Genomic DNA, 11839 nt, shown 5'->3' with positions numbered 1-11839 from the left:
GATAAATAAATAATTCAACATTTATTGCCGGACAGTAATTTGACACTTGGCAGAGGAGTGAGAATAGAATGTGAGTGGTGAGTGAACAAATCACGTGCAATGTCACATGCGGATGACTCTACATAACCCAATATTATTCCAATTCAATTTAACTTATTTTGTCTTTTTCTTTTTTTTTTTTTTTTTGTCACATCCCGAATTTCTTATGGCTGACTTATTATTAGCCGATATTATTATAGCTGCATTTTTACTTTTAGGCTTATTCTCAAAGTTTTTAAAATTGGTGTACTAACGAGAGGTTTTCACATCGTTATAAATAATGTTTCGTTATTCTCTAAAACTGATGTGGGATCTCGGAATCCACCTCTACGGGATCCAGTGTCGTTGCTAGCACTCGTTCCCCTATCCAATCGACGTGGGATTTCACAATCTACCTCTTCAAGGCCCAGCATTCTCATTGGTGCTCGTTTCTCTCTCCAATCGATGTGAGATCTCTCATTTATATTTATATATAAAAAATGATCAAGATGAAAAATATAATGTTCGTCCCGCTCTCCCCTCGTTTATGAGTTTTGATTCTCCACCTTATTTGGGTAGGTCTCCACGAGCCACGAGCAGATATTAATCTATAATGGTTGAACTCAAACGAAAAAATGTTTATTTAAGATTTGGAAAATAATAAAAGAATAATACAGGTTAATATATTTAAAAAAGAAACATAAAGCATCAAATAAAGAAAAAAAAATAACAATAAATTAGAACTTTACCAACCTAAATAATTGAAAATAATTTACCCAATTTATCTACTTACATAATTCATGCCCATTGCCCTTTGATTCAATGTCTTTAAAAGGAGAAAAAGAAGCTGTGAGGGGGCATAAAATATTAGTGCTGCCCACTCAAAAGGCTGGGTTTTGACCCTTGGTGACGTGTCAAACTCCAATAGGATGTCGCCTTCCCAACCAGCTATCTAGCTGTCAGCTTACTGATGGACACGTGGCCCCATCGCAACGGTGGGAAAAATTAAAGGTCATATTTGACCAAACCAGTTAAATCATTTTATTCTTCATTTTTTCACTCAAAAAAAGATATCGCTTTATTTATTATTGTGCTTGGCTGGCAGATTAATTCATAAAATATTATTTTTTTATTATTACAAAAAAAAAAAAAAACTTTTAAAATTTTAAAAAAATACATTTAATATATTTTTAAACGTTATATTTATAAGAACTTGGTCGGAGAAAATATCGAAACATTCCTTATAATTGTGTGAAATTTTTTTTTGCCAGTAGAAGCATTTTAAAACCTTATGATCAAGAACAATAAGTAACGGATAAAAACGGATAATATCTTCAAGACAGACACTAAACGATGGTGGAGACAAATAGGGTAAATTTGTAATTTAACTTTTTTTTTTTTTTAGTCCAAAATTTGAAATCATGAATATAGTTTAATTAATTACTATTTATCGTTTAAGTTAATTTTTTTCCCTCCTACCACTCTATCACTACGAGATTAAAAAAACAAATATTTAAGAATATTCCAAAATTATTCCCAATATTTATTAGAAAAGAAGCTTAACAAAAGGGGAAATAAAATTAAAACTATGATCACATTATGCAACTAATCTCATCATTAAAGGCAAATCATGATACCAAACCCCACAATAAATAATTCAATTTATACACATTAGTTTGTAAAGAAATAATTTTAATTGTAATTAAGCAATCAAGTTGGTATCGATTTTTCATAATTAAAATAATTTATGGTACAAAATACACAATTAAACTAAACCTTTTGTTTTATATGTCTAAATAAAAATTGATGGTTGGTATAAATTGTATTCAAATATAAATTAAGGACGAAAGTAACTAATAATTTGTGTTAATTGTTGGACGTATATAATTCATATACATTCAATAGCTATCGAGTCTCATTCAACGTAATTATTGAACTTATAATATTAATTCCTCTTCAATTATTATTAATTATTATAAATTATTACAAATTATTGGGTAGCTTCATATTTATATTTTTACTTTTGATCTTAGAATCATAAAAGTTACCCTAGATTGTTTTTTTTTCTTATAATAGTCGTTAAACTATTTTTACCCATAGTAACAATAGAGAAAGTTGTAAAATTTAACCAATTTACAAAGATGAAATAGCTTCAATAACCTAAGCATTTAAAATTTTGAAAATAAGAAGAATCTCGAGGGTATACCACATGGAAATGAGGGCGATCCTGAGGATAGGAGGCTAAAAAAATTGAAAAATTATTACTTATGCTCATTTATTATATATAAAATTTAATTTTATATATAATAAATTAGTTAAAAATTTTAGAATAAAAATGTTTGAAAAAAAAATGAATAAAAGTGCGCATTAAGGTGGGAAAAAGGAACGATGGAGGGCACTATGGTACTTTCCGGAATTACTTCGTGGAGCTCTTATCCAGAAAATAATAATAATAAATCAAAGCAAGAAAACGGGCTTCAAGCGAATCTCGCAGAGCAGATTAAAAGAAGAAGAAAGAGGAATCGGAAAGCCGTTAGAGGAAATTAAAAAAGAATCCTCTCCCAGAAATGGAGCTCCGGCACCGGCGGTAACATTCTTCCATAGGAGGTGGTAGCTTAAACAGTCAAGAACCGGCAAAACTCCCTTGCATTTTTGTCTATCATCTCCGGAAACCACAACATCCTTTTGGTTTGATTTCTTATCAGTGAACACTTAATCGTCTTCTTCATCCATGAGGCGAGGCAGAGCCACAGATCCATTGGCGGTGGCGCAAACAGTTCATGAACCAGTTAAGGAAGTCCGATTCAGAGGTGTTCGGAAGCGTCCATGGGGCCGATACGCCGCCGAGATTAGAGATCCTTGGAAGAAGACACGCGTTTGGCTCGGCACCTTCGATACGGCTGAGGATGCTGCTAGAGCTTACGACGCCGCTGCTTTCTCTCTCCGGGGGCCGAAGGCGAAAACGAACTTTCCGTTGCATCCGTCGGCGATCTCTGTTCATCAGCAAATTCATTTCTCGCAGGAGCCTCATGATTCCCGCGGATTCTGCAAGATTAGCAACTCTCCTGTCAAAAGACCTACATCGAGTAGCCTAAGTTCCACCGTGGAGTCTTTTAGCGGACCGCGGGTTTCGATTCCGGCTACATCGGTTCCGAAGCTCCGCCGGAAGTCCCTGCCTCCGGTCTCGCCCGACGATTGCCACAGCGACTGCGATTCTTCGTCTTCCGTTGTTGAGGACAGTGAGGAATATGCTCAGACGCCGTCAATTCACAAGGTGTTGCCGTTCGATCTGAATCTACCTCCTCCACTGCCGTCACTGCAGGACATCGATATATCCGGTGATGATCTTCAAGTTACTACTCTATGTTTCTGATAATGGTCTGCTTTTCAATCACAAATAGCAAACGGTTCATTTTTCTCCCACGCCTCTTCCATTATCTATCTAATTTTCTTAATCGATTGAGCAGAACCTTAGTCGTAACTTTATATCAACATGCTTGTTGAATGAGAAAATTTGCTTCTCAACTCCTTAATTTCTCAGTTCATGGCGTATTCTAGCTTAGCATCTGGATTTTAGCAACACAAATGCTCTGAATCTTTGTTTCCGCCTCTGTGTTGAATGAAACGAAAACTCATGGATTCTGCCAGGGTTTTACATTTTGAACGGATTATCTCGTTAATCATATGAAATAACTGTTCATTTGATTGGAACACAACATCGAAATCTCTTAATCTCTTCGATCTCGTTCAACATGTTCAATCATCTCATAGGAATCACCAGCGTCATTAAACCTTCACTGCATTAGCATTAGAGATTGAGCACTTTGAAATTACGAGGCTTCAATTTCAAATTCATTTCTATTTGGGGATTCTTCAGAATTAAGTCTCTCTTGAACATCCCCCGTTGGATTCTCTTGTTCTATGACGTTTCTATAGTTCTTTCATCTCTTTCCCGATTCTCTCTCTCAACCGCTTTTCCTCCATGGGATTATTGCTTCTGGTACACATAATTATGGTAGTCGTAGTCAACTTTTATCACTTTTGCACATGTTAGAGACATTAATACATCATCATTTCATGTTCAAACTTTGATATAAATCAAATGTCTTATAAGCATGCTACCACATTGATGGGACTGGATTCAAATGCTCATATAATGTTAGATTTCTTCCCATGTATATTTGAATTAAACTCTAGCTCAAATAATTGAGCAGTGTAGAAAGTGAGGGCTAAGGCCGCCCAAAAAAGGAGGAGAATATGCTACTTTAGTTGTCATCTTTTTGTTTGCCTTTTGAATTAGGGTTGTAAAATTATTCCAAGTTGACTATTTTTTGAGCATTCAGATTAGGAGGAGATCGGAATGGGACCTTTTAGACACTTTCAACTTATAAATAAGTTCAAATACTTATTAGAAGCTCGAGAGAAAGACATGTTATTGAAAGAAATTGGCATCGAGTTAACCACTTTCCGACCTCTCTCTCCTAAAGTCGGTTGTGTTCGTTAAATGAACAAATAAAAATCACACATGAATGTCAAGTCATACAACTAAATATTAGATAAAACATATAGTACAGAGCTTATACTAGTTGATATATATAATTAAGGTAGAAGGGAAAATCCATACTATATACTAAAGGGGTGATTATTATATTGTTGGTAATGTAGAGCCTGAAATATTTTAGAACAACATGACTCTTTTTGAGAACTTATTTAGACAAAACTATTTTTCTAATAACTTTAAAAGCCTCTAAAATTTTAGGTATAAAGGAACTTCGAAAGTACGTTCTTGACCATATAAGCTGCGACAATCTGGTTAGTTTTTTGGGTTGGATGAAACGAGTCCCAAAAGATGTACTTGTTTGCATTTGTGCAGGTGAACATATTGTTTCGATTGCAAGCATAGCCCATCTCAAACATTCCCGTTGCACAACAAGCTGTTGATGTCACATCAAACCCTGTGACGGACAAAATAGTAAATTTTTTCAAATCGTAGAGACTATTTATGAGGTTTTTTTTCAGATTAGAAAGACAAAATTCTAATTTTTTTAAAACTATAATGTATCGGTTTAGTTTAAGTTTATTACCGTAAAGAGAGGGCTTTTTGATCATGTACATCAGAACGTTATACGGATTCGAAAACACCAACTCGAGCTCGGGAAGCTCCTTGTTGAGTTTCACTGTCAAAGCGTTGAGTTTGTTGTTGAATTCCACAGCCACATTGTTGTAGCTCTCCACACAATCATCCTTGCCACGGAAAACATTTCTTGTTCTTTCCAACGGCAAGCACCCCATCGGCGGCAGCCCGCCGAGGGAGATTTTCCGAGCGCCGAGACTGTGAAGCTTCTCGATAAACCCGCCCACGATCCCGATAAGAAAGTCCTGGTACTGTTGGATGTTGTACTGGGAAGAACGGCCTGGCATTGTGTAGTAATTCTCTAGAAAGTCATTGGTTCCTAAGCTCATCACATACAAAGCTTCGTTTATTGTTTGGTTTGCCGTGGCTGAGCCTTGATATGCTCTCAGCTTCGTTTGATACTCTTTGTAGTATTCAAGCTGCTTCCATAATGATATCACTGACTGCAACATTACAAAATGGTTTCGCATCAAAACAAGTATAGTGACCAAAATAAACGTTCGAGTCCAAAATTACCAAAACGTCAGAAGTGGCATTATCGTAGCCAGTTCCAGCCGAAGCAAAAGTGACCCGAGTGGCGAAATCCGAGATGTTATAAGCCGGATCCAAGTAAGCAGGCACAATGGGTTTGAGTCCAAAAGCCTCGGAAATGAAGTCGGTCGGAATTCTCCCATTCGAGAATCTCCCGGTTGCCTTCCCGCCCGCAAAATCCCGACCATAAGGGAAGAAATTGCTTCTGGCAATAGTGGGAATGAAGTTGTTATTTCCAGCGTCAACCGAGGAGTCACCGAACACGATAATTGACGAAACCCTAGCTTCGGCTATCGTGTTTGGGGACGAAAGGAAGGAGAGAAGGCATAAGACGAACACGATGTAAGCCATAATTTGGTTGTATGATGTTGTTGACAATACACATGAGAAAGAAGAAGAAGTAAATATAGGTGTTGAGAGAAGTTGTTGGGAGAGTATTGAATGTGGTAACAAATATTAAATGGAATCATAGACCACAACGTTCTAAGCTCATTGCCCACAAATTCTAAGCTTTTGAGTGCACACTCAGAGGTTGATGAAAGCTTCACTTTCAGTGATTTCCTCCCCAACCACCTTATGCAACACGTCGTAATGAACAAATGAAGAAATCTGAAAGGCTTCATTTATGAATCTGGTTGGAACCGCCATTGATAACGACAATATTATGGGTGTCGGATATGAACAGAAAAGGAGGTGGAGGTCCGCTTCCGTGATCGCCCTCTTTTTACAATACACGAGCTGGGTCATGCTGAGCTCGATAGATAAGTTACCAATTGTTGTTTCAAAAGTTGATTGTTCGATCTTTTATCCTTGCAATCTCGAAAACAATGCGCTATTGATCTCTACATTTATGATGTCCCACATTGGTTGGGGAGGAGAACAAACCACCATGTCCCACATTGGTTGGGGAGGAGAACAAACCACCATTTATAAGGGTGTGAAAATGGAGGAGAACAAACCACCATTTATAAGGGTGTGAAAATCTTTCTCCAATAGACGGGTTTCAAAGCCTTGAGAGGAGTTCTTGCATTTTTTTGATTTTGTAACAATTTAGTCTAGAGGAGAGTTAATATGAATAACTTATTCCTTCTACTTTAAAATGGGTAAAAATTTAGCTTTGATCATTACCAATAGATATTGCCCACTTTTGTCTGTTATGTTTCGTCGTCAGCCTCACGATTTTAAAACGCTTTGTTAGGGAGAGGTTTTTACACTTTCTCCAATTGATGTAAGATCTCACAGTCCACTCCCCTTGGGCCCAACATGCTTGATGACATATTGCCTAGTGTCTAGCTCTGATATCATTTGTAACAGAGTCCAAACTTACTGCTAGTGTCTAGCTCTGATATCATTTGTAACAGAGCCCAAACTTACTGCTAGTGGATATTGTCAGTTACTTATTACCGTCAGTCTCACAATTTTAAAACATATTGAAAAAGTTTTCACACTCTTATAAAATATACTTCGTTTGTGACAATTTAGCACTACGAGAGTTCGTAACTCAATTTAACTCACCACCCAAACACAAATTTACACAAAGTTTGTCAAATGGGCTTTCCTAGTCGATGTTTAAAAACCAAGGGAGGATTGGGCCAGGCCCTAGGGTTTGTCCCCAACTTTGAAGGGCAGAGTGCCTTTGCATAGGGATGGCTTCCCCACACAAGGGCAGCTATTATTCTTGACCTACCATTCACGGCCATTTAATTTAGTCGACTCACTTTTCTCTTTCATATGCTTTCACAGCTAACACGCCAAAATAATGCATCTATAAATGTAAAAACACATACGGTTACTTGTTAGATTCAATTGCGAAATACTCGAATCGAGTAGATGATAGTTTACGTGTAGGAAGGTTATTAGGTCAATTAAAAGCATGTTCGAAAATTTATGGATGAAATCGTTCGTACCTTTCTTACTTACTCTCAACTTCAATGTCACAATGATTCAATTAAATTCATCGACAAGATTCACCAACTTGTGGTGACCACTTTACAACTACTCTCGAGATAGAAAAGAAATAGGTAAATGCACTTTATAGCCTCGTACAGAAATATCGTAGATTCATAATTAAAAAACAACGATAAATTAATCATGAATAATGTTAGATATTTTCCGATGGGAATTAAAAATGATAAAAAAACAACAACATATAGTATGCTCAATCGAAGTATGGCAATGTCGTGTTAAGTCAACGAAACATGGGAAGAAGAGTTTGGAGCAAATCATTGACTATAATCTGGTTGGTCTTCTCTGTCGGATGAAAGGCATCCCAAAATACATATTTGGTAGCATCACTGCAAGTCAATGAGTTTTCTTGGCTGCACAAATAGCTCATCTCAAATGTCCCTGTTCCACAGCATGCCTTTCCAGCCACCTCAAACCCTAAACCATTTTAAAAAAGAGAATTTCCGACGGGTAGGTCGATCGAAATCTCGCATTTATCACCATTAAGTCTTTGATAACAAAGAAAGAATAATACAATAAGGAAAGATTTCTACCTATTAGGCAGTAAGAACGTACATCAAAATTTCGAGACACGTTCTAGTCAAATGATACCGACTATTCATTTCATTACAATAAAGAGTGAACGAGCTACTAATCTAAACATGGATCAATGGATCAAGATATCTAATCTTAATTCGGGACTCAAATCCACCATTTGTTAGATGTTCCATAAAAGTGGAAAGAGAGAGATGGGAACAATATTTGGTTTAGGGTTGGTAGAGTCTTTAAAGATAGTGTTGCAAATGGCACAAGAAGAGGAGATGGGACACTAAATTTGGCTGCCTGCTCTGTTGAACATATTAATGGCTATCACCTAAGTTTTGATGACGAGGGCGTTACTCTGCCGTGTGGTTTGTTCCATAAACGGTGGTTTTTCCTACCAAACTAACTTTACATACTATCCTTCTCATGGATTTCTAGGGTTGGTGCAATGTTAGAGAATTTAGTTTGTCTACACTTTCAAGTAATATATATATATATATATATATATATATACCTATATAGTATACGAGACACGTCATTGCGTCGTTTTGTTTGAAGCAATCTTTTGTCGGGTAACCCTAAACCCTGAAAACTATACCGATGATCTATAATTAACCATCTTTAATCTCAAAGCAACACATCCAAAGTCATAAAAGAAGTCAAATCTAGATCAAAATTTTGATCCTAATCTTAATTTCAGGATGTTAACGGGAAGTGACCCACAACCGACCACAACTACTATAGAAATTTTCAACCCAATGAATTTTTACTCAAGTGTGATAAAGATGACCGTGTTGAGGATTGTTGGGAGGGAGTCCTCCTACATTGTCTAGAGGATGATCATGGGGTTATGCTTAAAGTAAATAATACCATACCATTGTAGAGAGTCGTGATTTCTAACAGACTGTGACGTCAAGATTTAATAAATACAGTATATAAGTCAATATGAGCATAACTCAACCGTGAAGACGAAAACAAGACAAAAAAACATAAAATTTGAGGATAATGTAAATAAAAATCACAAATAAAGGTAGGATCTTTGTTACCATATAAGTAAGGTTTGGTGATGATTTGATAAAAAATGGCATAAGGATTTGAGAAAAGCATTGTAAGACCAGGGAGCTGCCTATTCAACGCCCAAACAAATCCCTCCAACTTGGCGTTGAATTCCAAAGCCACGAGGTTGAATTTCTCAACGCACTCGAAATTACTCATAACATTTGTTGCTCTTTCAAGTGGCAAACACCCCATTGGAGGCAGCCCTGAAATTGATATTTTTCTAACTCCAAGACTGTAAATTTCTCTGATGAACTTTCCGGCGAGTTGCAAAAGGAAATCCTCATACTGTTGGACGCTAAATTGGAGTCTCCGGCGAGGAATTGTGTAGTAATTTTCTAAGAAGTCGTTTGTTCCTAAACTTACCAAATATAATGCTTCTTTTATCACTTCATTTGCCTTCTCATTCCCAACATAACCTCTTAATTTGGCTTGATACTCCTTGTATAACTCCACTTCTCTCCACAATGGTATCACGTTCTGTAACGTTTAAAACGACTATGTGTCAAATGAGTTCTCATATTTCGTACAAAGATCGAAACTTTTTGTCTTAAAAAAACTAAAATGAGAAAAAGTCATCTCAATTGAAAATGACCCGAAAATGAAATTGTTAAGAACTTACTAAGACGTCGGAGGTGGCATTATCGAAGCCAGTTCCGGCGGAGGCGAAGCAGACACCGGTGGCGAAATCGGCGATAGTAAAAGCAGGATCCAAGTAAGCGGGAATGGTTGGTTTCAAACCAAAAGCTTCAGAAATGAAATCCGGCGGAACACGGCCGTTGGAGAATCTTCCGGTGGGTTGTCCGCCGTAGAAGTCACGTCCATAAGGCATGAAATTACTTTTCAACAGTGTCTTAATGGCATTGTTATTGCCGGAATCCACAGAGGAGTCTCCAAAGACAATAATGGCGGGGACCTTGGCTTCAATTTTGGAGCCCCATGTGAAGAAAATAATGGAAAAGATAATAGAGACGAAACCCATTATTGAAGAAACAAAAAAAGATGGTTTTTTTTTTTGGGGAAAGAAATTGGAAGAAGGAAGTGAAGAACACTGAAATATGAATTGGAGGGTTAAATTTGGTTATAAATTGTGGAGAGAGAGAGAGGTGAAGTTTGGTGGGAATTTAATGATTTTGATGGCGGTTGGTCCAACAAATCTACATGCAACACCAAGCCAACATTATATTATATGCTTTTGACAGGTAATTTAGCCATGTCGTGGGGTTTTGCCGGTTATTGCCGCCGCCGACGGCTAGTTTTGGCCTGTAATTAAGCCTTCTGGTGGGGTTTTCTCAGTTATGGCCGCCGCCGACGGCTAGTTTTGGCCTGTAATTAAGCCTTCTGGTGGGGTTTTCTCAGTTATGGCCGCCGCCGGCGACGGCGAAGGAGGCCGGAGTTATAGCACTTTTAACAATCTTATTATGTTTTAGTAGGCTTTGTAACTAATTATTCCGACATTAATCTCAACGGGCGGTTTGGTTTAAAGCTTTCATAGATTTTTAAATTACAATAATTAATTTCCTTTGGAATTTCATTATATTATATATTTGTTGCGTCATTTTAAAATCTTCTAATAAAATAAAATAATATTATATATCAAATTATCTAATTATTATACATAATCATTCAAACATATCTAATTGTTTTAAATTTATATATATATTAAAAAAAAAAAAACATTCTCGTCTATTTTTCTTCTAGTTTCGGGAATTTGTCACTTAACTCCACTACTTATAAGCCCCCATGGCATTAAATTTTGCATCACTATGACAAGACTCTTGCTCGACTCAACAACACAGTAAATGCTAGTGTCATACAAGTCTGCGATTAAACTAGAGATCTGTCCCATTGAACTAAGGTGGTTGCTCGAGGTGGACTCAAAGTCAACAAATGAAGTAAAACTCTATTATGAAGCCTTAAGATCAGCTCTTGGCTCCAAAAAAAGAGCCCTTTATGCGCAACGGAAAAACAAAATTAACCCATTAATAGAAAATTAAAGAATAAAAAAGAAGAAAGAAAAGGGTTTATAAATCTCCAACGTTATTTCATTTCCCATTTGAAATCCAACAGATTAAATAAAATAGCTCATCAAATGGCCATGCCAATTTCTAAAGGGCTCTCATTTCTGGGCCTTGTCGCCATCTTCATTTGCTTACTATTCATCAAAGTCGCCGACGCCAATTCCGGCCACTCCGGCACCCACGCTGTCGAGAAGCCCTGCCCCGGCGGAGGGGACCACTGTCAGCACAGCGGCCGCATGGCCGCTCAAACCGTAGACGAGGATGACGATTTTGATGACACGTATAAAGTTCCGGTGAAAGGTAGGATGGCAATGTCCATGTCGGAATCCACCGAGGATGCTGAAGAACGGGCGGTGGAAATGGAAATTGAGACAACTTCTCCAGAAGAACCGGCGAACCAAAAAGTCGTCGTCTTGGGGCATTGACTTTATTATTTCCATTAAAAAAAAGAAAAAAAAAAAAGAGAGGATTATTTCTTAATCCCCTTTGATAAATCAGCTTCCTTTTTAAGTAATTTAACATGATAATTATGGTTTGCTAATTTGAGTTGTTTTTTTTTTTTTTGTTTTTTTTTTGTTTTTTATGGTACAAA

At 36.9% G+C, this 11839-nt stretch overlaps 3 protein-coding genes across 3 annotated transcripts; 1 reads left to right on the top strand and 2 right to left on the bottom strand.

Annotated features, from left to right (window-relative positions):
- The first annotated feature begins 2486 nt into the window (after positions 1-2486).
- On the top strand, positions 2487-3721 carry LOC111486384 (ethylene-responsive transcription factor 3-like). Its single transcript, XM_023133487.1, has 2 exons — positions 2487-2625; positions 2724-3721. Exon 2 carries the CDS (start codon positions 2750-2752, stop codon positions 3389-3391), a length of 642 nt encoding a protein of 213 aa, XP_022989255.1. The 5' UTR covers positions 2487-2625; positions 2724-2749; the 3' UTR covers positions 3392-3721.
- Positions 3722-4548: 827 nt separating this feature from the next.
- Positions 4549-6070, bottom strand: LOC111486557 (GDSL esterase/lipase At2g04570-like). Its single transcript, XM_023133732.1, has 3 exons — positions 5669-6070; positions 5103-5595; positions 4549-4973 (listed from the first exon to the last, which is right to left on the bottom strand). Exons 1-3 carry the CDS (start codon positions 6032-6034, stop codon positions 4774-4776), a joined length of 1059 nt encoding a protein of 352 aa, XP_022989500.1. The 5' UTR covers positions 6035-6070; the 3' UTR covers positions 4549-4773.
- Positions 6071-7723: 1653 nt separating this feature from the next.
- LOC111486280 (GDSL esterase/lipase At2g42990-like) lies at positions 7724-10277 on the bottom strand. The gene is made up of 3 exons (XM_023133343.1): positions 9849-10277; positions 9217-9706; positions 7724-8065 (listed from the first exon to the last, which is right to left on the bottom strand). The coding sequence occupies exons 1-3, from the start codon at positions 10206-10208 to the stop codon at positions 7872-7874; spliced, it is 1044 nt and encodes a 347-aa protein (XP_022989111.1). The 5' UTR covers positions 10209-10277; the 3' UTR covers positions 7724-7871.
- Positions 10278-11839: the final 1562 nt, after the last annotated feature.

This window comes from Cucurbita maxima, unplaced genomic scaffold (genome assembly GCF_002738345.1).
Source record: "Cucurbita maxima cultivar Rimu unplaced genomic scaffold, Cmax_1.0 Cma_Scf00011, whole genome shotgun sequence".
In the NCBI taxonomy this organism is placed as follows: domain Eukaryota; kingdom Viridiplantae; phylum Streptophyta; class Magnoliopsida; order Cucurbitales; family Cucurbitaceae; genus Cucurbita; species Cucurbita maxima.
Note: the sequence above shows the minus strand (reverse complement) of the source record. Positions and strands in the feature narration are given on the sequence as shown.

What these genes read in the sequence shown, in the direction of transcription:
- LOC111486384 (XM_023133487.1), top strand. Translation starts at nt 2,750, where the DNA reads ATGAGGCGAGGCAGAGCCACAGATCCATTGGCGGTGGCGCAAACAGTT.
- LOC111486557 (XM_023133732.1), bottom strand. Translation starts at nt 6,034, where the DNA reads ATGGCTTACATCGTGTTCGTCTTATGCCTTCTCTCCTTCCTTTCGTCC. An exon ending in ATGCCACTTCTGACGTTTTG is followed by an intron (nt 5,596 to 5,668) that starts GTAATTTTGGAC and finishes GTAATGTTGCAG; the next exon opens with TCAGTGATATCATTATGGAA. An exon ending in CAAAAAGCCCTCTCTTTACG is followed by an intron (nt 4,974 to 5,102) that starts GTAATAAACTTA and finishes TGTCCGTCACAG; the next exon opens with GGTTTGATGTGACATCAACA.
- LOC111486280 (XM_023133343.1), bottom strand. Translation starts at nt 10,208, where the DNA reads ATGGGTTTCGTCTCTATTATCTTTTCCATTATTTTCTTCACATGGGGC. An exon ending in ATGCCACCTCCGACGTCTTA is followed by an intron (nt 9,707 to 9,848) that starts GTAAGTTCTTAA and finishes TAAACGTTACAG; the next exon opens with AACGTGATACCATTGTGGAG. An exon ending in CACCAAACCTTACTTATATG is followed by an intron (nt 8,066 to 9,216) that starts GTAACAAAGATC and finishes AAAATGGTTTAG; the next exon opens with GGTTTGAGGTGGCTGGAAAG.